The sequence below is a fragment of the Felis catus genome, chromosome X, assembly GCF_018350175.1.
Source record: "Felis catus isolate Fca126 chromosome X, F.catus_Fca126_mat1.0, whole genome shotgun sequence".
Classification (NCBI taxonomy): domain Eukaryota; kingdom Metazoa; phylum Chordata; class Mammalia; order Carnivora; family Felidae; genus Felis; species Felis catus.
In genome coordinates, this window is record NC_058386.1 from 110,545,516 (window position 1) to 110,567,656 (window position 22,141).

At 48.7% G+C, this 22,141-nt stretch overlaps 1 protein-coding gene across 1 annotated transcript; it reads right to left on the minus strand.

Annotated features, from left to right (window-relative positions):
- Positions 1 to 5,807: 5,807 nt before the first annotated feature.
- Positions 5,808 to 8,326, minus strand: LOC109496611 (vegetative cell wall protein gp1-like). Its single transcript, XM_045050394.1, has 3 exons — positions 8,321 to 8,326; positions 6,834 to 7,786; positions 5,808 to 6,397 (listed from the first exon to the last, which is right to left on the minus strand). Exons 1-2 carry the CDS (start codon positions 8,324 to 8,326, stop codon positions 7,007 to 7,009), a joined length of 786 nt encoding a protein of 261 aa, XP_044906329.1. The 3' UTR covers positions 5,808 to 6,397; positions 6,834 to 7,006.
- Positions 8,327 to 22,141: the final 13,815 nt, after the last annotated feature.

The window sequence follows — 22,141 nt, forward strand, 5'->3', positions numbered from 1 at the left end:
TTCTGTAGCACCGCTGGCACGGAAGGGGACACGAGTCGCTATGATTGACCTGACCTGGGTCATGTGCTTGGCTGGAGGCTAAGCAGTTTATTGCCGACGGTGTGGGCAGGGGCAGTCCACCCAAGGAAAGAGCAGGAGAGCTGTTATCAGGAGAAGTTGAGGACCCTGGTACCGGTAGGAAAAACAACAAAAAGCCAGAATGTCTAGGGACCAGTGCCTGAAAACTCACTTGCAATGGGACTGGGGTGGAAGCAGTCCCGGACTGTGGGACAGCCCGGAGGGGCCTGCAACACCCTTGAAATGCTTTTGAGGTCTCAGTTTTATCTTTTTGGATCTGTGCTGCTTTCCACAGGAAAACGAGGCTTTAAACGATTCGATCAAATGTGCGCTCTAGGAAGTTGTGCCGTAAGTATTCTGTGGCTTTTTGTACCCCTTGGGACACCCTCAATGGTCTGAAGAGCTCACGTTGAGAGGCCAGACTTGACCTTAACAATTTCCTCCAGACCTATTTCCTGACTGCCTCGGTGCCATGCCATATCCAAGCCTGCCTGTGCCTGTGCGGGGCCGTCCTCCCCTGCTGGGATGTCCTCCCCTGCCCTCTCCGCCTCTTCTGGCCTTGCCCACCTTCAAAGGTGCTCATCAGGCCCCACATTCTTTATAGTGTCTGCCTGGGTGGCTCCCTGTGTCCTTTATACACAGCGTATTACGGTGGAGAGAGCCCCGAAAATCAAGGTTCCGGTTCTAACGTTGCCACCAATTCTCTGCACGACCTCTCTACGAGGTATTTCCTCTCTCTCGGCAACTCAGTTTCCTCTTCTGTAAAATGAGGGATTGCACTGACCCCGTTAGCAAAGGGCAGCTCCCAGCTCGTTCGGCGCCTGCTCCTGCCCCCCACCCAGCCCTTCTTGGCATAGCCCCAATTGGGAGTGGTCTCTCCACTGGCCAAATTCTAGGACATTGTATTGGTCCAGAAATTCAGGGCCTAGAGCTTTTTTTCACTGGCAAATGAAGAGAGTTAAGGTCAGTGCTTATATTAAAGATCTCTCTCTCTCAGCTGGGCATGAGGCCTTCCATTTAGTAAGGGGACCCTCCCACACTCTTCCCTATTTGACACTCTGTCTAGCAGGGACTAGAGTGAAGCCTAGGGAAAGGAGGACACTGGATAATTTGGCTGAGCAAAGCAGATTCTCTGTGTGGTCCGACCTGGCTCAGAAGAAGGTCAAAGCACCAGCTGATCCCAGTTTTATACCCAATGGCAGATGCAGGAAGGGATTCATGTGTTCGAGGCCTCTCTGGCTCAGAATCCCCTTACCCCCCTCGCTTCTGTCCTCTCCTCTCCCCCACAAGTCAGCAGCACAGAGCCAGGCCTCCAGAAAATGTGCTCAGATGGATGGAATGAGGCGGGGAAAAATGTTTATGAAAGACATACAGAGGGGGTGCCCGGGTGGCTCAGTCGGTTAAGGCTCCAAGTCTTGGTTTCGGCTCCGGTCATGATCTCACAGATCCTGGGATTGAGTCCCACGTAGGGCTCCGCACTGATCATGAAGCCTGCTTGAGATTTTCTCTCATCTCTCTGCCCCTCTCCCACCCACACACACACACACTCTCTGCCCTTCTCCCGCTCATGCTCTCTCTCTCAAAATAAATGAACTTAAAAAAAAAAAAAAAGACATACAGAGGAGTACACATGTCGCCAAGGATGACTTTGGCTGTATGACTGTTCTTAAGCAGAACAAAGGCAGGACACCAGGAAATGGGAAGAATGTTCAAGTATATTTTTGCCTCGTGACTGCAGCTTCTGCTTTAAGGACTAAGATACATGTTTTGAGAGTAATGCCCAGTGATAGGGTCTTGCTCCAGAGTGCGACTAATTCTTTGGGGGAAACTGTTTCCCCAAGAGAGCCTCGAAGAGGGTGGGAGAGGCCGTACATCCTCTTCTCATGCGGTATCTCCGTTCAAAGAAGTGCAACTGAGGAATGCTCGAGCCCTTGGCCGGTGTCTTCTCGGGCCAGGGGCCTGGTATGTTTCCAAATGGTTATGTCTCTCTTAACAAAACAGGGAAAGCCTAAATTCGGGTGTCACGTGGGCTCCCCAACACCAGGGCAGCTCTGGAGCTCAGCAGAACTGGTGGCAAGATGCAGGGGGCTTTATCTGCCTCTGCAAAAGATCGGCTGGGTGGAATTAGGTTTCCTGTAAGGTGTTTTCCTGACTCAGGCAGGTCCCAGATGGGCCCATGTGTCTTGAGGCCCCAGGCAAGCGTCCAAGTCGCGCCATCGTGAATTGCTCTTACAGGAAAAGGAGCCTGTTTCAACTTTCTATACTTCTTAAAGTGTTACTTTGATTAGACAGGAGATAGCAGTGTGTTTAACGATATTACTATTATTACTCTGTCATGGTTATATTTTTAAATTATGCTTTCTCTCCCCTTTGCCAAGAGCAAAGGAGAACACACATTTGCACTGCAAAACCAACCAAAGCTGTGTAGGGTTGGCCCAGACAGGTTTGCAAATGTCTGCTAGGCCCATTGCTATCCAAATAGGAAGTCTCTCCCTATCCCCAGGTCAGGGGGCTATGCTGTTTTTTAAAAATAAATACAAACTCTTTATAAAAAAAAAAGGAAGTTTTATTATCGCTATAAAAGTAATGAATTTTGTTGTTTGTACAAGTATTACTTGGAAAATACATAAAAGTATAAAGGGAAGAACAGATATCATCTATAATACTAGAACCCACAAATAACCACTATTAAATTTTAATATACTTCTTCCTAGCCTGTTCTCTAAATATTGATACAAAACTATGGATGCAAAATGTCCCCAATACACTCATATTACATATTCAGGAACATATTGCAAAAATAATTTTGTACCTTACTTTTTATTACTTTATCGTATCGCAACCCACAGAGAAGCATTATAGGATTTGTGGTGTGCTCCCTCCAGCCTCTTATCTGTATATTGATACAAAACCATGCATGCAAAATGCTCCCAATATATTTATACCGCATATTAGGAACACATCGCAAAAATAGTTCAGCATCTTTCTTTGACAGACTCTTGGTATACTTTCTCCTAGCCTTCTTTCCATATTATTGATGCAAGACTATGAATGCAAAATGTTCCCAATACATTTATATTACATATTAGGAACACATCGCAAAAATAGTTCAGCATCTTTCTCTGATCGTGTGTGCCGCCCGAGATCACCACTATTAAGGTTGTGATCTATTTCCTTCCAGCCTTTTATCTCCATATTGAAACCAAACTGCACACGGAATGCTCCCTATACTCCTAGACTGCATAGATGGAAACTGCGAGCACTTTGCATGTTTCTGTTAGCATCACGTATTTCGTCAGGGGCACAGTCTCGTGTTACTAGATGCACCATATTTTATTTGCCCCATCCTTCATTGTTGATCACCAGGATGTTCCTAATTTCCATCCTTACAAATCCTAAACTGAGCTTTTTTATGGATTCTTTTTCTGTGGCTTTTTGTTCATGCAGTTTTTGTTGTTTCTTGACCATTTTTAGAGGGTCAACATATTAACGATGAGCCCCCTTATGTCTCAGTGCTTACAGCGAATGTATTTCCAGTTGTTTGCTCGAGCAGAAATCCTTTGTTTTAACATTCTGGCACGAATATAGAAGTTTCCATTCATTAGAAAGAAACTTAAAGTCTGACCCCCGCTTCCCATGAAACTACGAAAATACAACTCAGCCCCTTCTCCTGCTGTGGCAGCCACGTTCTTCCTTGCTTAGGGCCCACTTTTTCCCGATCTTTTCATCAGCTGGTCTTGCAATACTTACCAGCCGTATTGCTGTGAAGAGGAGTGGCTCCCAGACCTTTCAGTTATCAATCTGTCACAAGTGCACAGTGGTCTCTCGTGACATGATGATCCCCGAGATGTCTGAGGTCTGTGCATCCTTGACCCAAATTTTCTGGGTTGCCCGTGACCCCTAAGGCTTTTTAGAGAATTATGTTTGACAACATGACAAAACAACACGGCATAACGAACACACAGGGAAAAGGAGAGAAAGAAGAGACTCCAGCTCAAATCCCAGCACCTTAGGCAACAGGTATGTTTGTCTTGCATGGTCTTTCCAGTTTCTGCTCCTGTTTAGACCTACATTTCCATCATGGTGTCCGCATGATTTTATGTCCTGATTTGTAAAACTTGGTTATCATAAGCATTTTCCAGGTTTCTACATAGGCTTTATAATTATTACTTGTAACAGCCGAAAAAGGTTCCACCGAGTGAGTGACCACATTAAGTTAACCCCTATGGTTGAACATTCCACTTGTTTCCTTAAGGTTAATTTGGTCGAATCTATAGAAAGTAACAACATGGGCCACAGATTCTAATGAACTTAAAGCATTTGTGGGTTGTACATATCTACATGTACACGGCTGGGTACTTTAGTCACTATTTCCTCATCCTGGGGCCAAATCTTGGGCCTCCCCCAGGAAGTGCTCAGGGTGTAGGCAAAAGCTCATTGTAAGACTGATCAATATCACCTTGAATTTTTTTAGCCAAACGAATTCATTTCCGACTCTAGTCACTACTGTGTAGAGGGTTCTGCTTAACCGGTAATGATATAAGAAGCACCGCATGAGGTCTGGAGGGAGAGGCTTGAGACCAGCCTGAGCCAAATCCCTAACCTCCAGAAGCCCCAGTCTTCTTCTTTGTAATTGGTTCTTTTGACTGCCTTATCCTATTTTTCTCTTGTTACAAGTAGAAAATATGAAAATATTTGCAAAAACACGTACAAGCACGCTACAACCGCAAGGTGCTGGGATTACTGGGATTCTGACTCTTGCGGTTTTTGTGACCAAGACCTTTAAAAGATCTGGTCTTGGGAGAACGGTCTGGTCTGGAGAGCGGGTGGAGGTGGGGGAAGGCGAACAGGTGAAGGAGCTGCCTCAGCAGAATCACACTTCAAAGCAATGAGGACTCCCAGCTCTGTTCTCAGCTCCCAGACCAACAGCGGGTAGCGGTGGCGGCGGCGAAGCCCCGGCCACCTCCCCCCTCCCCTCCCCCCCCCCCAGCTGCTCAGATTGTTGAGCTAGTAAGGGGGAGTGCTCCAAAGCCTGAGCCACTACAGGAAATGGAGATCTTTTCAGGGCTCCTCCCTAATGGCTCAGTTTACTATCCTGCGGGGGTGGGGGTGGGGGTGGGGGGGTGGTTAAGCCTTTTTGAACTTGCCAAAGAGATCAATTGTGGAGGAGGGGAGGGAGGCTAAGGTGGTGGCTAGGTGAAATGGGGTGTTAGAGATGACAGATCTTTGTTCATTTACTGAGCAGTAGCTAGTGGGCAGGGTGAGTGGGGTGGAGGGGGCAAGGAGATATACATTTGCTAGAATTGGGGTGTGTGTGTAAGAATACAGATGTATCTGTATACATATATAGTTTTTTAAGATTAATGTAATCATTCAAAATACATATGCATATATAAAATTTTAGGGTTATGACGCTAAGTTATGCTGCAGGCCAACGGGAAAACAGATTTCTAAAAGTTTATGCCAACTTGGATATAGCCTTCGGTTCAAGTCTTTCAGGCCTGTCGATAAACTCATTGATCTCCCCGCCCCCAAAATGCTTTCTGAACCTATTTTTACTTTCCTCTTGCACTGTCTCTTGGCAAAGCTGTGTAGAAGTGAACTCCCACCTGCGTGGGAGCACTTTTTTCCAAGTGTTGCCCCGAGCTCTAGGGCCCAGGATCCGGGAGAAACCAATCTGCTGCCCCATCTGCCTCGAGGGTTGCATAGGTATGGTGTTTTACAACAGCAAAATAATTTGAACTGCAGAGTCCTTCTTAGGTCTTTTTAATTGGACAGTTGCCTGTATTAAAGGAAATCAAAAGCAGCATACAATCATTCAATCTCTCAGCACGGGAGTGTAGCCAACTGTTTTCCTGTTTGGGGTTCCACTTTAGTCCTTGTCTGCATGCCCGCATAAATTTGTACGGAGTTGCAACCACTGCCTTTTTGTGTGGCCCTGGTTATTGGCATCTAGTTTCCCAAGTAACACTGACACACATCTGTTCAAATCAATTGACGTTCCCATCATAACTGACTCATTTGGCGGGAAAACCAAGTTGCACATGCCAGTTGGAACAAAGATGCGTGGGTATGGGGGAGCAGTAGGGAGAAAGAAATGGTGGGAGAGGGTATTTTGTCTTACAGATCATAAAACATTTTCCAATAACATTTTTAAGGGATGTATAATATTACACTCAGTGATTATATTTTACCCCATGTTGTGGGACACTTGGGTGGTTTTCAATACCTAGTGAGTTAAAAATGCATATAAATTACAGACTTTGAGAGACGATTGTATTTTCTTGAAACAGGAGTCTTCTGCGTCCAGATCCCGGCCAAGAGTGTTGACGTAGTGTGCCTTTGTGGGGGGGGGGGGGGGGGGGGACAAAAAAAAGTCAGTACTGCTAACTGGAGATGCTGGATGCCTTCAAAAAAAAATTCCTGTGATTAAATTTGTCTTAAGATTATGTTCAGTCACAGATCATAAAAGCTACCTGTATATCTTAATCCACAACTTAATGTCCATTTTTGAATTTAGAGCTGGACTAGGCTTTTCCTAGTTTGAGAGCCGCGTCTGCCTAACAGACTGAATACAGTGCTGTGTGCACGGAGCTTCCTCACTAACAGATAACACGTGTTGGGAAAAAACCGAGAAAACTATGGAAAGGTGCCTCCTTGAAGGTGTAACACTGGATCGAGGGATCAGCCCACTATAAATTGATTCGCTTTGCACAAGTCTCCCACACGTCATGATGCACATTCAGCAGTGTTGAAAAAACAATTTTAAAGAATACCTTGGAGAGTTGCTAAAGAGAATTTATAGTCCGGAACGAATTGCCATCTTCTTCATTAACACCGAAATGTTTGACTAAAATATTGCTTTATTCACATTTTTGTCCTTGGAGGAAAATCTAGGCACACTGCAACTTGGACCGCGTGGCTAATGGTGCGAGATGAATGTTTTAAGTCAGCAAAGGGCACCGCGCAGTCCGAGGGCGGAGTGGACGCCCTGGACCTCGAGGCCCCTGGGGGGGGGGCATGGAGAGGAGGCCCGGCGTCGGGAAGGCAACGCCCCCCCCACCCCACCGCCAGCCCTCCGCCCCGCGCGGCTCCCCGCCGGCCACCCGCTCACCTGGGTCCTGAGGGCGCCCACCGGAGGGAGCCAGAAGGCGCGGGCACCGTCCTCCCGGGGCGGGGGGGGGGGGGGGGGGGGAAGGGGGAGGCTGGGCGCCGGCTGCTGCCACCGGGCCTCCTCCTGGCCCGAGGGGCGCCCGTACAGAGCGGGGAGAGGGGGAGAAGGGAGGCCGGTGAGAGGCTGGAAGGCCGCTGCGAGGTGCCTCCCCGACCCCCGGGGGGCGCAGAGGCAAGGCGGGCGCTGGAACCCGTTCGCCGGCCAGGCCCCGGGACCGCGCGCCGGAGGGGCCCCGGCGGCGGCGGCGAGCGGGCGGGGCCCGGGCGGCCGGGTGGCCGCGCCCCGGGGAGCCCGAGGGGCCGCGGCGGCCGGAAGGGCCCCAAAGCGCCCCGCGCCCGCCCCAGGCGCAAGGGAGTCTGGGAGCGCGGCCGCGTGGGCGCCGGGGCCTGACCGACTCTTCGCTCGGGGCCGCCCGGAACCCCCCGGAACCCCGGCCTCCCCGCACCGCAGATCTGCCAGACTGCCAGGGCCCCGGCCCCGGCCCCCGCGAGGCCAGTTTGAGGCAGCCCGCGCCCGCCAGGGGGGCTTTTGGTGTTTTGTTTCTTCTAAGAGGACCTAAAGTGTGGGGAGGACGCCACACCTCCCTTTGTCCTCTACCTGTCCGTGCGCCAGGTCAAAAGCCCTGCACAGCTTTAGTGGCTTTCACAGATAAAGTAAGGCCTCAACCAGGGGATCGGCCGTCTTTTCTCTAGGCCGGCTATCCCGGCTCTATCCCGCCCCTAGCCGACCGGGACCCCCTGTGAGGGGTGCAGGTGGCTCTAGAGGTCGATGGCTGTGCGACACGAACGAGCCGCAGTGTCGGAGTTTGGAGGCACGAAGGGCCCTTGGATCGATAGCTCGGGTGCTGCCGTTTTCTTGGGAAGTGTCAAGCCAGTACCTTGCCAGCGGGGTAACAATCTCTTTTCTGTGAGGCCCCTGCAGCGACAAAGGTGGTCTTGGGGCAGCGCCTCCAGAGTGGAATTCTGGGACCAGATTTGGCGAGATGAGGCAAGAAGCAACTAGAAAACGCACAGCCTCATCCCGGAGCCACCCCCCTCCGGCCCTAGCTCTGCTGCAGGCCTCAGATCGGGCAGGTCAGGGCCTTCCCACCCGCATGCTAGGCCTCGTCCCGATCCGTCGTTGCCCGAACCCCAAGGAAGGTCCCCGCCACACAGCTGGGGAGGGGGCGGGAGGGAAAGAGGGTGTCGGGAAGGGGCGGAAACGTGAATCTTTCCTGCACTCCAAAGCCCTCTCCACATGCAGGATGTGAGCCCGGTTCCCAGGAGCCACAGAGTGGCCTGGGAACTGCTTGCAGCGGGTCGCCCTTCCTGCCACCTCTCGCTCCTTTTCCAATATCCAGCCCTCCTTGACTTGTTGGGCCTTGAAGGTAGTCCTCTTTGTCGTGTGGGTGGTACTCTAAGTGATGGGGAAGGGATCTTTGCAATCGTTTACATTTTACCTGGGCAGGGAAAGGGGTGCTACGAGGAAGCATCTTTCACAGCCATTTACGTATTCGAAGACGGGCAACCGTTTGAGGGACAGCAAACGCGCTACGCGCTAGTCCCGGGCCTAGCTGCTCGCTCCTCCCGGGGCGGACACGGCAGGCGTCGCACTAGGACTTACCTGGCGGGTGGGCCCGTGCGGCAGTCCCAGCCTTGCCCGGGCAGCAGAAACAATACTCCAGAGCACCGATCGCCCACTGCAGTACTGTTCCCGCTGCTAGGGCACGGCTGAGAGCGGGCCACCGCGTCCCTGCTCGGCGCTCAACGCCTGCGCGCAGCCCTCGACCACCCCCCTCACCGAAGTCGTCGCACAGCCCTGGCCCTCTCCCCGGACTATGGCGGGGCCTCGAGGGCGGAGAGAGGCGTAGAGGGAAGAGGAAGAGAGACCAAAGCCCCCGCCCACCTACCTGCTCCCGAACTGGCCTTTGGGAGCGGGCGCCCCGCGGGAGCCCACGTCCAGCAGAACCCAACCTTCCAACTTCCCCGCGAGGGGGTATAGCAGCGCCTCACGTTTTGAACCGTTTAAAGCACTTCAAAACATGAATTGCTGCTGCATCCCCTCGGAGTCAACGAAGGGGGATCGTTCTGGGGTACCTGCAGGTGGAGAAAGACATGATGACTGGAAGGAAGCCCCGTCAAGTCCCGCCCGAAGGCGAGGAACAAAGCAAAACGCAGGACTAAGACACGTCATTCCAGATCGACGTACTTTTTAGAACTTCACCGCGTGACTTCCAGGACTGGCAGGTGGAGCGAAGGGTGTGGCTCTCAGTATTTTTTTCCCCAGAGGCTGAATCTTGGAAAAGTGTAGGGTGAAAATCAGAGGGGTGGGAGTCAGGAATGAAGGTGGGAAAGAATCTTACCTCTGAGAGTAATAATAGTAAGATAAAACGTCTTCCTGCTGCAGGCTATGAACCGTAAGCCTCATTTAATGTCCCCATTAAAAAAAAGAAAGAAACTTTTCACTTATTGATTAAAGGTGATAACCAAAATGTCTCTGGCAGCTTCAGCTGATTCTAACACATAAGAGAGCTGGGAAACACAGCTGGTCCATACAAGCATCCGAGGTCCTTTTTAACCCCCCAGGGCCCCATTCTTGCAGCAAACGCCCTGCTTTGAGCTCTTCCCCCGAGGCACCAAAGAATGAGAGATAACTGCCCCCAAATAAAATATCTGGATGTTTACGTATAAACCTGGCTATTCAACGTTATTTATAGATAATTTATACCTTTCAATGTCACCTATCAAAACATAAATCAAAGCAGTTTAAATACTTGATGTCAATTCACTCCTTCCTGTGTCAAGCAGTTCCACAGAAACTCTTTCATGTCCTGAAATGGCCGGCACAGTGCATACTCCTTAATGATTAACTCATTAGATACCACTTTTTTCCCTTCTTAAAATGGACACCCATCAGCAATAAGTTACAAGGCACCCACTCCCCCTCCTTTAAACGAAATAGTCAATTAAGCAGAGAAGAAACTACTCTGTAACCTCAAGCACACACCTAAAAGTTAAAACAACAAAGCCACCACAAAACTCTAATGGGTTTGCAAATTAAAATACATTTCAATACAAGTAACGGACACTTGAAGCATCCAACCAAATCTGCTAAGTGTTTCGGTTCATTTAAAAATCACGTCGGTGTTTCAGAACCAGTACAAGGGATGTCGTGTCCTACTTATTAGTTGATAAAATGAGCAGAGTATTTAATCAGACTAACAACAACATTCCTAACACCAGACAGAGACCCAGTGTTACCAGTTACACTGCTTATGTCATGGTAAACACGGTTATTAATATAGTAACTCCACTCCCTCAATTGGGACATACAGTTAAGTGTTTCTAAATTCCATCTTGTTCTGGCTATGTTATGTACAAACAACTCTTATAGTGACTTTTGGGATTAATGGTGAAAAACGTCCTTGGTTGCCCTTAAAAAGAAAGAAAAACATGTTTAGCAAATGTACAGTTATATTTTGAAACTCCACAACCCTCTCCCAATTAAATATTTACGTTCCACACAAACATGTGAACCATCACATCAGATGTTAAAGTCATCCCTAATTTAACATTTCCTTAGTTGACTACTTAGAAAAACAAAAGTTTATTCGAAATAGCAATGGTGTCAAAGGCGAAGGACCCGTCCAGATCGCTCTGCAAACTCACTGGAATTGAATTCATTTGTACCTTTCACTTAACCCCTTTCTTCTCTCCCAGTGACAGGACAACGACTTACATTCCTAAAGAGGCACCTCGATCCCCTACTTTACAGATTTCCCTTTAGACTGAAATTTACTTACGAAAACAGATTACAAAGAGGCGTCTGGTCACTTCAGGAGATGGTCAGTCGCTGATACAATAGACAAAGAATCGATACTTTCGAGTGGCCCATAGCCCCACCCCCTGACGAACTGAACTGTGTTTGGCCAAATCATTTAAGAGCCAAAGAATACGCCTCTTCTTCCGTTCATATTTTACAACGTTTTGCCTTAATTTTGCAAATGCCTTCTTCCCCACGCCCCAAACACACGATGTACCTTCCCTTGGCGCGTTCGTGCCAAACTTTCCTAATGTCAAGTTTCCTCCAGGGAAAACTAAACATCTTTGAAAGTTTTAATTGGGAAAAGACAATGCGAAATTAACCACATTTCTTTCTAACACATATTTTCTGCTTGCATATAAGAGCCACGAAAAGTCCATTTACAGTCTGTCAAAACCGGTGGCTCCCGACCCTGGCGAGGCTGACAGTCGGTCACTGCCCCTCTACTCGGTTTGCTCTCCCCACCCCTCCATGTTAGCTTTTCTCCAGCCCGTTTCCTAAGAATTTTCCCGGCCGTAGTCGTGTGCTAAACACTTTCAAGGTCTGTTTCACCCGCACCCTGGCCCACAACGCGCTTTACAACCCCAAAGCAACACTGAACTTTTTCAGCATTGTCACCAGATTTTTTTTTTCCAGTCTGCCGTAACCAACGTTACTAGCGGGGAAGACGCCAGCCAACAAGTCCCTTTTAAAAAAAATCGCATGTCACCTCTCGCTCCACTCGAAAATGGCGCCGAAATCGAAGAACTTCTTAAATTTCATTGTCAGCTTTTTGCAAAGGTTTCTGGGATTTTCCTGCGAAGCTGCTTCGCCTGGTCTGAGAGCTAGCGAACGAGCAAGCAAGCAAGCAAAAGAGAGAGGGAGGAACGGGGTGGGGGTGGGGGGAGCACACAGACAGTGAGAGAGCGGGGCCAGGCGGGGAGCAGGACCGGGACTTGGGAGACCGCGAGGTCGCGGGGCGCGGGGTCCGGGCACCGAGCAACGGGGACCGGGGCGCCGGGAGCCGGGGTGGCGGCGCTGAGGGCGCGCTCTCGCGCTGGCTTCGGCGAAGCTCGGAGAGCGGCGTGGCGGAGGCGGAGCGGAGCGGAGCGAGGGCCGGAGCTGTGCACGCACGGGAGGCGAGCGGGGAGCCAGCGGAGAGCCTCCGGCAGCGGCCCTAGAAAAAGCCGGCTCCGGGGGCGTGGCCACGCGGTGCTCACGCTCCCACCCCCCCAACCCCTCCCCGTCCCGCGCGCCTCTCCCGGGCCCGGGGGCGGAAAGGGGGGAGGGGGCGAGGGGAGCGGCGAGGAGGGGGGGGTGTGCGGGCGCTCGACGCCACAGCCTGGGCCCGCAGCCGCCAAGGGCCGAGGGGGGCACTGGGCGCGCGGAGTAGCCGATGCAGAGCCGAGTAGCGGGCTTCAGGGAGAAAAGAAAGAGTATGGAAAATGGCAAAGCCAGGGGCTCTAGGTAGCGCAGCGCGCACCCAGAGACCGACAAGACGGTCGCCGCCCCACGCCCATCGGTCCCCTCCCGGTGTCCTCTGAGCTGCCGGAAGGGAGTAAGGTGGCTGAGCAAAGACCACCCCCCCCCTCCCGGCGCTGAACTCGCTGGGGGTGCCTGAAAAGGTTTGGGGAAGAGATGGGGGTCTGGGACCGCGTGAGTGAGGCTCTCCCCACGCGAGTGAGTCCAGACTTACTGGGACAACCCGGCCCCCGCCGTCTGGCCAAGCTCTCAGGGAGAGAGGCCCCTGGCACGAGGGGATCCCCGAACAGGCTGGCCGTCCGCACTGGGGGACATAGCACGGAGGGAGGGAGCAGTTGTCTACCCAAGCCCCATTCCAAGAAGGGAAGCTGATTTTAAGACGAAGTGGGGATACAGGAAGGGAAGAGCCCTTATTGTGGGTGCTGTTCGGGACGGAGAGTTAATTTCCTTAGGTGTGAGAAGGGTGAAGACAAGTACGAGAACGTCCCTACACTTAGAAGATGCACGCTGAAGTGCAGAGGTGAAAAGTCACAATGTCTGCAATTTTCAAATGATGCAGCGAACACACGCGCGCGCGCGCGCGCACACACACAGAGGAAGCAAGTGTTGCAATAGGGCAACAGTTGTTATATCCAAGTTGGTGGAGGGGGGTGGTGGTGGTAAACAGACCGTTCCTCTTGTTGTTCTTTCAACTTTTCTGCATATTTGCAAAGTGTCAAAATAAACATTTTGTGAGCCATCCTTATGAAGTAGCGCCTAAACGCTGTCTATGAGCGCGGCTTCTTTCTGCCCGTCCCGGGTGGGACAAATCCGCCAGCAAGCAGGACTCCAAGCGAGCCGGCTCTGGACGGGAAGGGCAGTGGGTAGCGCGGCCCGCGGCGGCCACAGCCCGGGACACCGCACGAAGGAGGGCTGGGGCCCCGGGGCCCTCGGGGCAGGTGGGCAGCTGGGCGCACCGCGCGGCTGAGGAGCTGCCCGGCGCGATCGCTGGGACCGGGGCCGCCCCGGCGGCTCTCGGCGACCCCGGGTCCCACTCCGGCTGGGTGGACTCCGCCGTGCCTGGCCGCCTGCGCCGCGGACGAGCGAGGAGAGCAGTGGGCCGCGGGGAGCAGAGCCGCGCGCTGACACCGCCGCCGCGGCCCGGGTCCCCCGCACTCCCCGAGGGAGGCCGAGGCTGTCGCGGCCTGCGTCCAGCGCCTGAGAGCGGGGTGGTGGAGGAGCGCGCGCGGGCGCTGGAAAAAAAAAAATCAGGTGCGGAAAGAAAATGGAACAGTGGCACACACACGCACGCACACACACGCACGCAGGAAATCAGTACACAGAAATAGAACCACGGATTCCACCGTGCTCGGCTCTCGAGTTTCTTGAGCTCCTTAACTCTCGCATGCATTTTACTGTCATGTTTCTGTAGGTCTGATGTAAAAAGTTTAATTTCTTTGCCAGAGCGATCTCGCAGACCCAAGGCGTTGCAAGTGCTGCGCGGCCTTTCGCTGGTGTCTGCGGCTTTTTTTTTTTTTTTTTTTTTTTTTTAGAGGTGGGGGGAGGAAGAATGGAGTCTAAAAGGGTCTGCAAAGGCTTAAAAAAAAAAACATCCAAGAGGATTGTACGACTAAGATTGGGTTTTCAGGAAGGGTTTTAAAACTGCAGTGACTTGTACGGCTTCGGTGGGCGCTAAAAACTTATTACTGAACTACAGTTTCCCTATTAAAGTCTTCAGAACTCTTCGTGGACAGGCTGAAAGCTTGCCGGTCCGTCAGACGTGACTGAACAAGCTTCTAAATCCTCAGATCATTTATAAAGCTCCAGTGTCCTTGGGGTGAAAGACTTCTCTGGGCTTTTAAGGCTCGGCTTCGTGGGTCAATTTGCTTGTGTTGATCTAACTGCATGTAAGCATTTATTTTCCTATCCTAGATTAGTAGCAGGGCAGAAGATTCCAGCACCTTAAGACAAAAGTCGAGTTTGTGGCACGTCCTGTAAAGAAAAATTGCAACAGCTTTCTTTATTAAACGCTCTTTGCTATATCAGCAAATTAGAGAGCCAGTTGAATATTGATGAATTCTTTGAGGGTGAGTAACATGGCCCCAGGCCGCAGAAAGTGAGGGAGGGCAGGCTTAAGTATTTACTCAAGTGAACAATCTTCAAATATTTTTCGAATATGATGTCTCAAGGATTTTCTTAGGTTTTCTTAGGACCTCTGGAGCAAACCCTAATTCTGCAAATGGCTTCTCATTTTAGTAGGCCCTTCCCAACTGGACAAACTCGCAGGACTTAAATTGCCCTCCGAAGTGCTTAGAAACTCGTCCTGGGATTAGAACCCTGCTCGACTCAGCAGCGGCGGGGCCCCACGTCAGGGAGGCCCTCCACCGCTAGTGAGGCAACTTCTCACTGGGCCACTGGGACCCCAAAACGAAAGGGACACCAGCCACTGTTTATTGTCATCTCTAAAGGACTGTTTCCAAGCGAGTGGTTTTCAGGAAAATAGCACATATTTTTTCTTCCTGGAGTCTACCATGAAACATTCAGAAATTACCTTGCTAAGAAATACTTAGAGTCAGCGGAGGGAGGGGAATTTAGCAATAGCTTTGAAGGGTCTGAAAGTGCAGCTGAGAAAAATAAATTAGCTCTAGACTGGAGATACTCAGCAAGGAAGTTACGCACAACAAGGTATTTGGAGTAATCTCTGGAAAAGTGTTTTCTGAAAAGCCATTGCGAGTGGATGTTTGGAAATAGGTCCTAGAGAAAGGAGTTGTAAAGAAAATGTCTGTATCTTGGCATGTTCATTTTAAATAGAAATGTCTCTTATGATTACGTGTTTCATGAAGGCCTTGAGTTAGGTAAACAAGACTTTCCTTATGTTGTAAATATCCAGAAGTCTTCGGAGAGATAAAATCAGGATAGAGTTACAGATTTAACAGAAAGAAAACAACCGGGATCGTGTTATGAAGCTTCTACTGTGTTATTTGTAAAGGCTTTTTTTTTTCAGGGTTCAAGCAAAGGCTAGTAGCGAGCAGTAATCTGTCAGATTAAACAAAAAAAGATAGGGCCATTTGGTAATTTTTGCACTTTATGAAATTAGTTATGATAAAAAAAATTGCTTTTTGCAAAACTTAGAACTTTGGGGGAAAAATTCAAATCTTAAACTTCTCCCACCCCCATGATCTCACCAGGAAAAAGTAGAATGAATTAGTACATTTTTCCTTTCTGCCAAAGAGGAGCTTAGTAAATCCTTGATGGCTGTTGCTTTTGATTTCAAGGTCTCTTTTCCATCCTCAAAGACGCAGAATCACTGCCTTCAGTGCTGCAGGGATTTCTTCTTTAAACACGGCATGTTTTTCTTGTTGGGTGTGTACTATTATTGTCTTAATTATTCCTGGATTTTTGCCCACTGAATCAAAGACTGTCTCAGATGACAGAAATGATCGGACCTTCGCGCAAAGGAAGGCCACAATGAAGGGGCACAGGGTGGCCTCATTCGCTACTCCATGCTGGCCCTACAGTGTCACTGTCCTACAAGTGAGCATGACTTTGTGCAGCGTATGAACTGATAGAGCAAAGTGCAATGAGGGATGTGGAGATAGAAAACCCATCTCCTATGTACAAGGATAGGAGTTCAAGTGTAGTCCCAGGCTAGGTTTTGACACTTGCTTTCACTCTAAACGTTATGATCATCAGTTTCTAACCTTACACTTCTAGCACTTTCCTTGAGTCTTACCCGATTATGAAAAAGAGAGAAGGGAAAGAAACCAGTATAGATCAATGTCAACACGTCAAATGTGATTGTGTTCAGGAAGCTGAAGTGCATTCGGACAGTTGGTTGCTCCATTTATACAAATAAAGTTTTAAAAGCCCCAAAGTGATCAGCACCAAGGAGGTCCCGTAAAAAAGCACAGAGCTCTGCCAAGTCTGAATGACTTCACTTTTAGGATCTTGCTATATAAAGGAAAACGCTCCTGGGGGCAAATAATATCTTGCTGGGCAGAGGGAGGAGGAGGGAACAGGAAATTGAAGGGTGCTAAGGGGTGCTATCTTTGTTTCAAACCGAGATGTGTTTTCCAAACCATGAAATACTTTGTTGAAATAGGGAAGGAGGAAAAGTCAATATGTCTAACTGAAACATTTACATTAAAGCTGTTAACACTGAACGATCCAGGACTTACAGGCAGCTCTCCTTCTTGTCCCTGTAACGTAACTGCTGGCATTATAAAAAATAAAAAATAAAAAATAAAAAAGACTTAATAGGCAGAATTTCTAGGACTGGTGGAAAATGTCATTTTTTTTTCACTTCCTGTCTCCTAAAATAAGTCTTGGGTTTAAAATCGGGTGGGATTTTGTAGTAGCTACTGAGCAGAGTTAGCCCCATCCATCGGCATGGAATACAGCTGGACGTGTAGACCCAGTTTTCATTTTTAGCATTTGCCCTAAACCCAGGGCTCAGCATTTTTCTTAGTCCAGTGTCCCCAGGGGATACCTAGGCCACAGACAAGGAGGAGGGGGAGAGAGAGAGCCAGGGCAGAAGAGAGACCAAAAGAAGATGAAAAAGAAAAAAGAAAACCAAATCCTTCTCCTCCACTCCTGTCTCTTAGTTCAAACCCTCGATCTGTGCCGCTGGGTCACCAAGGTCACTTTCTCAGTCTCCCCGCTCATCTCCCAGCTGAGTTTTGCCCCCCTCCTAGGGGTCCCCTAAGTTCTACTCTGAAAACACAATTCTGCCTAAATGTAAGCGATGTAAGAAATGTAATCCTTGGCACAAAAATCACACAAGTAAAGGGAACCCTTGAATGTGGCCTTCAAGGCCCTCTTCAGCCTGGCTCCAATTTGCCCCTCTGGTTGTGCCCCCACCCTCCGGCCGCACCTTCTTTGTGTTTCCCTGCCCGAGATGTCTGTTCTTCCTATTTCCTCATCCCTCAAGGCCCAACTCAAAGGCCGCCTCCTCCTTGAAGCCTTCTCATATGACCTCAGAGTGGAGTTAACTGCCTCTGCCCTGCCCTGTCCGAGCATGTTAATAAAGTTAGTTGCTCTGAGTCTCTTCCTAGCACTTTGCACAATTTTACCTCGCACCCTCATCTGGTGTCCAGCACATATTATTGGCCAAATAAAGGCACACCTGAGAAGGGATAAGAGGAAGTGGAGGGAGTGAGAAGGTTCCTGCTGGTGGTAAAGATTTTGGCCAACATCCTCAACAGTTGGCTTCGGTGGCCTTTGGTGCCCTTGGGACTGAATCTGAAACACCTCTCCTTTAGTAATATGGAATTAATCTACTTTGAAATTAGCTACTCAGTCCTGTAAACCTTCTCCTGAAAACCTGTCATCATCATTTTATACTTAACAATTTTTTCATGTTTGTTTGAGAGAGAGAGAGAGAGAGAAAATGCACTCAAAGTGGGGACAAGCAAAGAGAGAGAGAGAGAATCCCAGGCAGGCTCCTTGCTGTCAGCACAGAGCCTGACACCGGGCTTGGTCTCATGAACCGTGAGATCACGACCTGAGCCGAAATCAGGAGTCTAGATGCTTAACCAACTGAGCTGCCCAGGCGGCCCATCATTATATACTTTTAGGTGTCAAGCTGGTCCTTGAAGGGAAGATGGAGTTTGGCAAACCTCCGATGACCTGAATAATCGGAATGTGCTATGTTCCATGCCACACGGGAGTGAGTTTTCTTCCTAGGGAAGAGACACGATGGAAATACACTATCTGTTGTATTTGCACGCCTAGCCCATCTCCTGATACATAGTAGGCAGGCAAATACAACAGATAGTGTTCTTTCTCCCTCCCTCTTCCCCCCTTCCCTCCCTCTCTCACACACTGCGCGTGCACACATCAAAATACTCCCCAACTAGAACTTGACTGTCCTTCAAAGTTGATCAACTTCTTGTTAAATGACTCGTAAAAATATGTTTTGAAATACCAGTCAATATCAGGCAAAAAAAAAAAAAAAATCATCGAAAGGATCCAGAAACTTCGCATCATGTGCCGATTTGATGGAATGGAGTGTCCCCATAGATGCCGTGACCGAAATATCACAAGCTATGTAGAGTTCAGGTGCATCTGAATATAATCAGAATATAATCCAAATAGAATCTCCACCCCAGTGGAGCACAACTTCAGCAGACAATGAAATGCGAAATGAAAACGAGAATTAATTTGTAGTTTGGGTCACTTAAGGAGGCAGCTTTGAGAAGAGATTATTTTATTTTGGTTGCAGACTGTAAATTATTATAGGGAGTTGGTGTGGGAAGGTCATGGAGGTTGACTTTGGGTCAGTTTGTCCCTAAATTGACCCATCCTCTGTAGTGGGGAGGGACTTCCTCTAGCCCCAAAGAAACCAGTCTCGCTCGCTGCATAGACTTGGTCACCAGCCTTTTTTTTTTTTTTTTTTTTGTATTTTTGTTACGTAAATGCGGCTTAGAAAACAGACCAAATATTCTATGGGCATTACTTGGAAAATAAACTTTTCTTTTAAAGATGTGTGTGTGTGTGTGTGTGTGTGTGTGTGTATTGAAATAGGTATTTGGCTAAAAGTCAAAAATTTTGAAGCAACTTTAAGAGGTGAATAATTTACATTAGCATGGTGTTTATATAATAGGGCGTGTGTGACAAAGTTAAAATAACACTGAAAACAGCCTGGGCAATTTAAATATTCCTCCTAGTAACTGTAGACCATAAGTGCCTTCGAATGGCAGTCGTTCGGAGAGAATGGCAGGGCGTTTGTATGTTCCTTTACATCTGAAAACTGGCACTAGCATTTACTTCTCTGTCTCAGAGCAAGTCCCCCTTACCAGTCGGAGGACACCTACAAATGAAGGCTGACAAAGGAGGAAAAGGCCAGCCTGTCACTTCCCTTCTGGAAACCTGTTTAGGAAGGCCCGCCCCCAATCCTCCCACCTGCTCCTGACCCCAGAGCGCCTCTCAGCCAGTGCTGGTTAGCAACCAGTGAGCTAGTTGCATTTCACGCATCACCCTTCGGGCAAGTCACCAGAACTTCCCCGAAGGCCAAGCCAGATGCTGGTGAGTTGGATGAGAGGCAAGCCAAAACCGGAAGTAGGAAGTGATGGGGAAAAATTGTGTTGCTCTCAATATAGAAATCCATGAGCAAAACCCCCTGCCTCTTGATTTGGAAGACTGTTGGCCTGGTCTGAGTTGTACTGCGTGAGAAGATTGTTGACAGAATTTTTATGATCCCTAACATGGGTGACATTGGAAACTACATTAGAATTTCTACCCGGTATCACCGTGCATATTGTTTGATTTACCTTGTATACTGTTTTCCTTTGGCTTTAACTGTTGTCATCAATGTCCCCTTATAAAAACATATGGAAGCTTCCTCTGGGACGCTTTTCACCAGTCAATCAGTCAGTCCTGCAACTTGCGGCTTGTAAGACTTGTTTTCCCCGGAGAAGGAAAATAGAACTGACCAAGGCGAGGGTACAGTGACAGATGATGTGTTTCCCTACCCGGTCCGTGTCCCGCCATTCACTGTATTTTCATAAATAAGCTGAAGAATGTATTTGTGGTTTGCCTGTATGACGGTCCCCAGTGATCCCCACCTCCTGGTGTTCCCCGCTGCGTGTAATCCCCTCCCCTTGTACATGGGCTGGAACTGGACACATGCTTCTAGCAAACAGAATATGGCAGAAGCGAGATGTCACCTCTGAGTTTGGATTACAAAAAGCCTGCGGCATCTAGTGTGGGCTCCTCCCCTCCCCTCCCCTCCCCTCCCCTCCCCTCCCCTCCCCTCCATCCCCTCCCCTCCCCTTCATTTCCTTCTATCACCATGATGATCATCATGATCGGGAACATCATCACCATCTTCCAAACCACGAGAACATTCAGACAGCCTACGGAGAGGCCGACAGAGGGGAGCTGGGGCCTCCTGCCAACAGCCCCTTGAGCGTGCTTGGAAGTGGATCCTCCAACCCCAGTTGAGCCTTGAGGTGAATGCAGCTGCACTGAGGGCTTCACTGCACATCCTGAGAGGCCCCGAGCGAGAAGCCCCAGCTAAGTTGTGCCAGATTCCCGACCCACAGATGCTGTAAGATCACAAATGGCTGTGGTTCGGAGTGATTTGTTGTTCAGTAATAGATAACGAGTACAGAGTGTCTTGTGATTGTATAAGCGACAGTAAGTTGGTAAGCCAAAATCTGACCCAATACTTTATTTTCTTTTGAAAAAGTTGTAGAAAATCACAAAGCTGAGTCTCTCTCTCTCCCTCCCCCTCCCCTCTCCCTCTCCCTCTAACTCCACTCTTTCCCCCTCTTCTCTCTTTCTCTCTTTTTTGGAAATAACTGTCATTACAATTTACTTTCTATTAATTTTATTTAGTTTTTTAGCAATCTTTATACCCAACGTGGGGCTCAAACTCACAACCCCGAGATCAAGATTCGCACGCTCTTCTGACTGAGCCAGCAGGCGTCCCTATCATTACAATTTAAGTGGGATATCATAGAGATCAATCATAGGGATTAATACTGCTTAGAATTAAAGTGGGTTCTCTGAAAGTCTTCTCTTTATAATAAACACTTGTCCCTTGATAATGCATTTCTTATAAACACACACAGTGTGTGTGCCTCTGTGTGTGTGTATGTGTGTGCGCGTGTGTGTCTGAACAGCAGGGTCTTAGTGTAATGCCTCACCAGGCTATCATTACTGGTGGACGGATGCAGGGATGGGGGGCTTTCGTGCATCTCCAAAATGTGCTATTGGTTAAAATTAGGGATAAAAGACTTTTTGCCCTTGACATTAACATATACTTTACACACTTAAAAAAATTTGGTTTGCTGTTTTCAGGTTATAGGAACCAAAAATTTAATGTTACTTTTGAGTCTCCTTTTATGCATGAAAAATCTCATTATGGCTCTAATCTTTTTTGGTGATTTAAAAAGTTGGGTGAAAATAAATATAATGTTTGCCATTTTAACCCTTTTTAAGTGTACAGATTATGGCTCTAATTTTTTACATTTAAATTTTATTTTAGAGAGACAGAGCGAGTGCAAGTGGGGGAGAGGGGGAGAGGGAGAGAGAGAGAGAGAGAGAGAGAGAATCTCAAGTTGACTCCACACTCAGTGCAGAGCCCCACATGGGGCTTAATCCCACGACCCTGCGATCATGACCTGAGCCAAAATCAAGAGTGCGACACTCAACCGGCTGAGCCACCCGGGAGCCCTCTGTAATTTTTGTTAAAAGTGATCTCTACACCCATCATGGGGCTTGAACTTGCAACCCAAGATCAAGAGTCAGATGCTCTTCTGACTGAGCCAGCCAGGTGCCCCGTGGCTCTAATTTTTAAATATTTGACAAGCAATTACCATAACAAACGGTTTCAGATAATTTTGGCTTTCCAGAGATCGAAAGAAAGGTGAAAACTCTCATTTCTTTTGATGGCAATAAAACATTTCTTCTTATTACTACAAATATGATGAACACTATGTGGAAGGTTTTTTTTTTTTTTATGTCGCACCCCCTCCAAAATGGAGTGAATATTACCACAGTAAAGGAGGAAAATACTTTTTTTTAAGCGTGGCATTTCAAAAGGTAAATAGGGGTGCCCGGGTGGCTCAGTTGGTTAAACCTCCGGCTCTTGGTCTTGGCTCAGGTCCTGATCTCATGGTTCCTGAGATCGAGTCCTGCGTCGGGCTCTGCACTGACAGCACA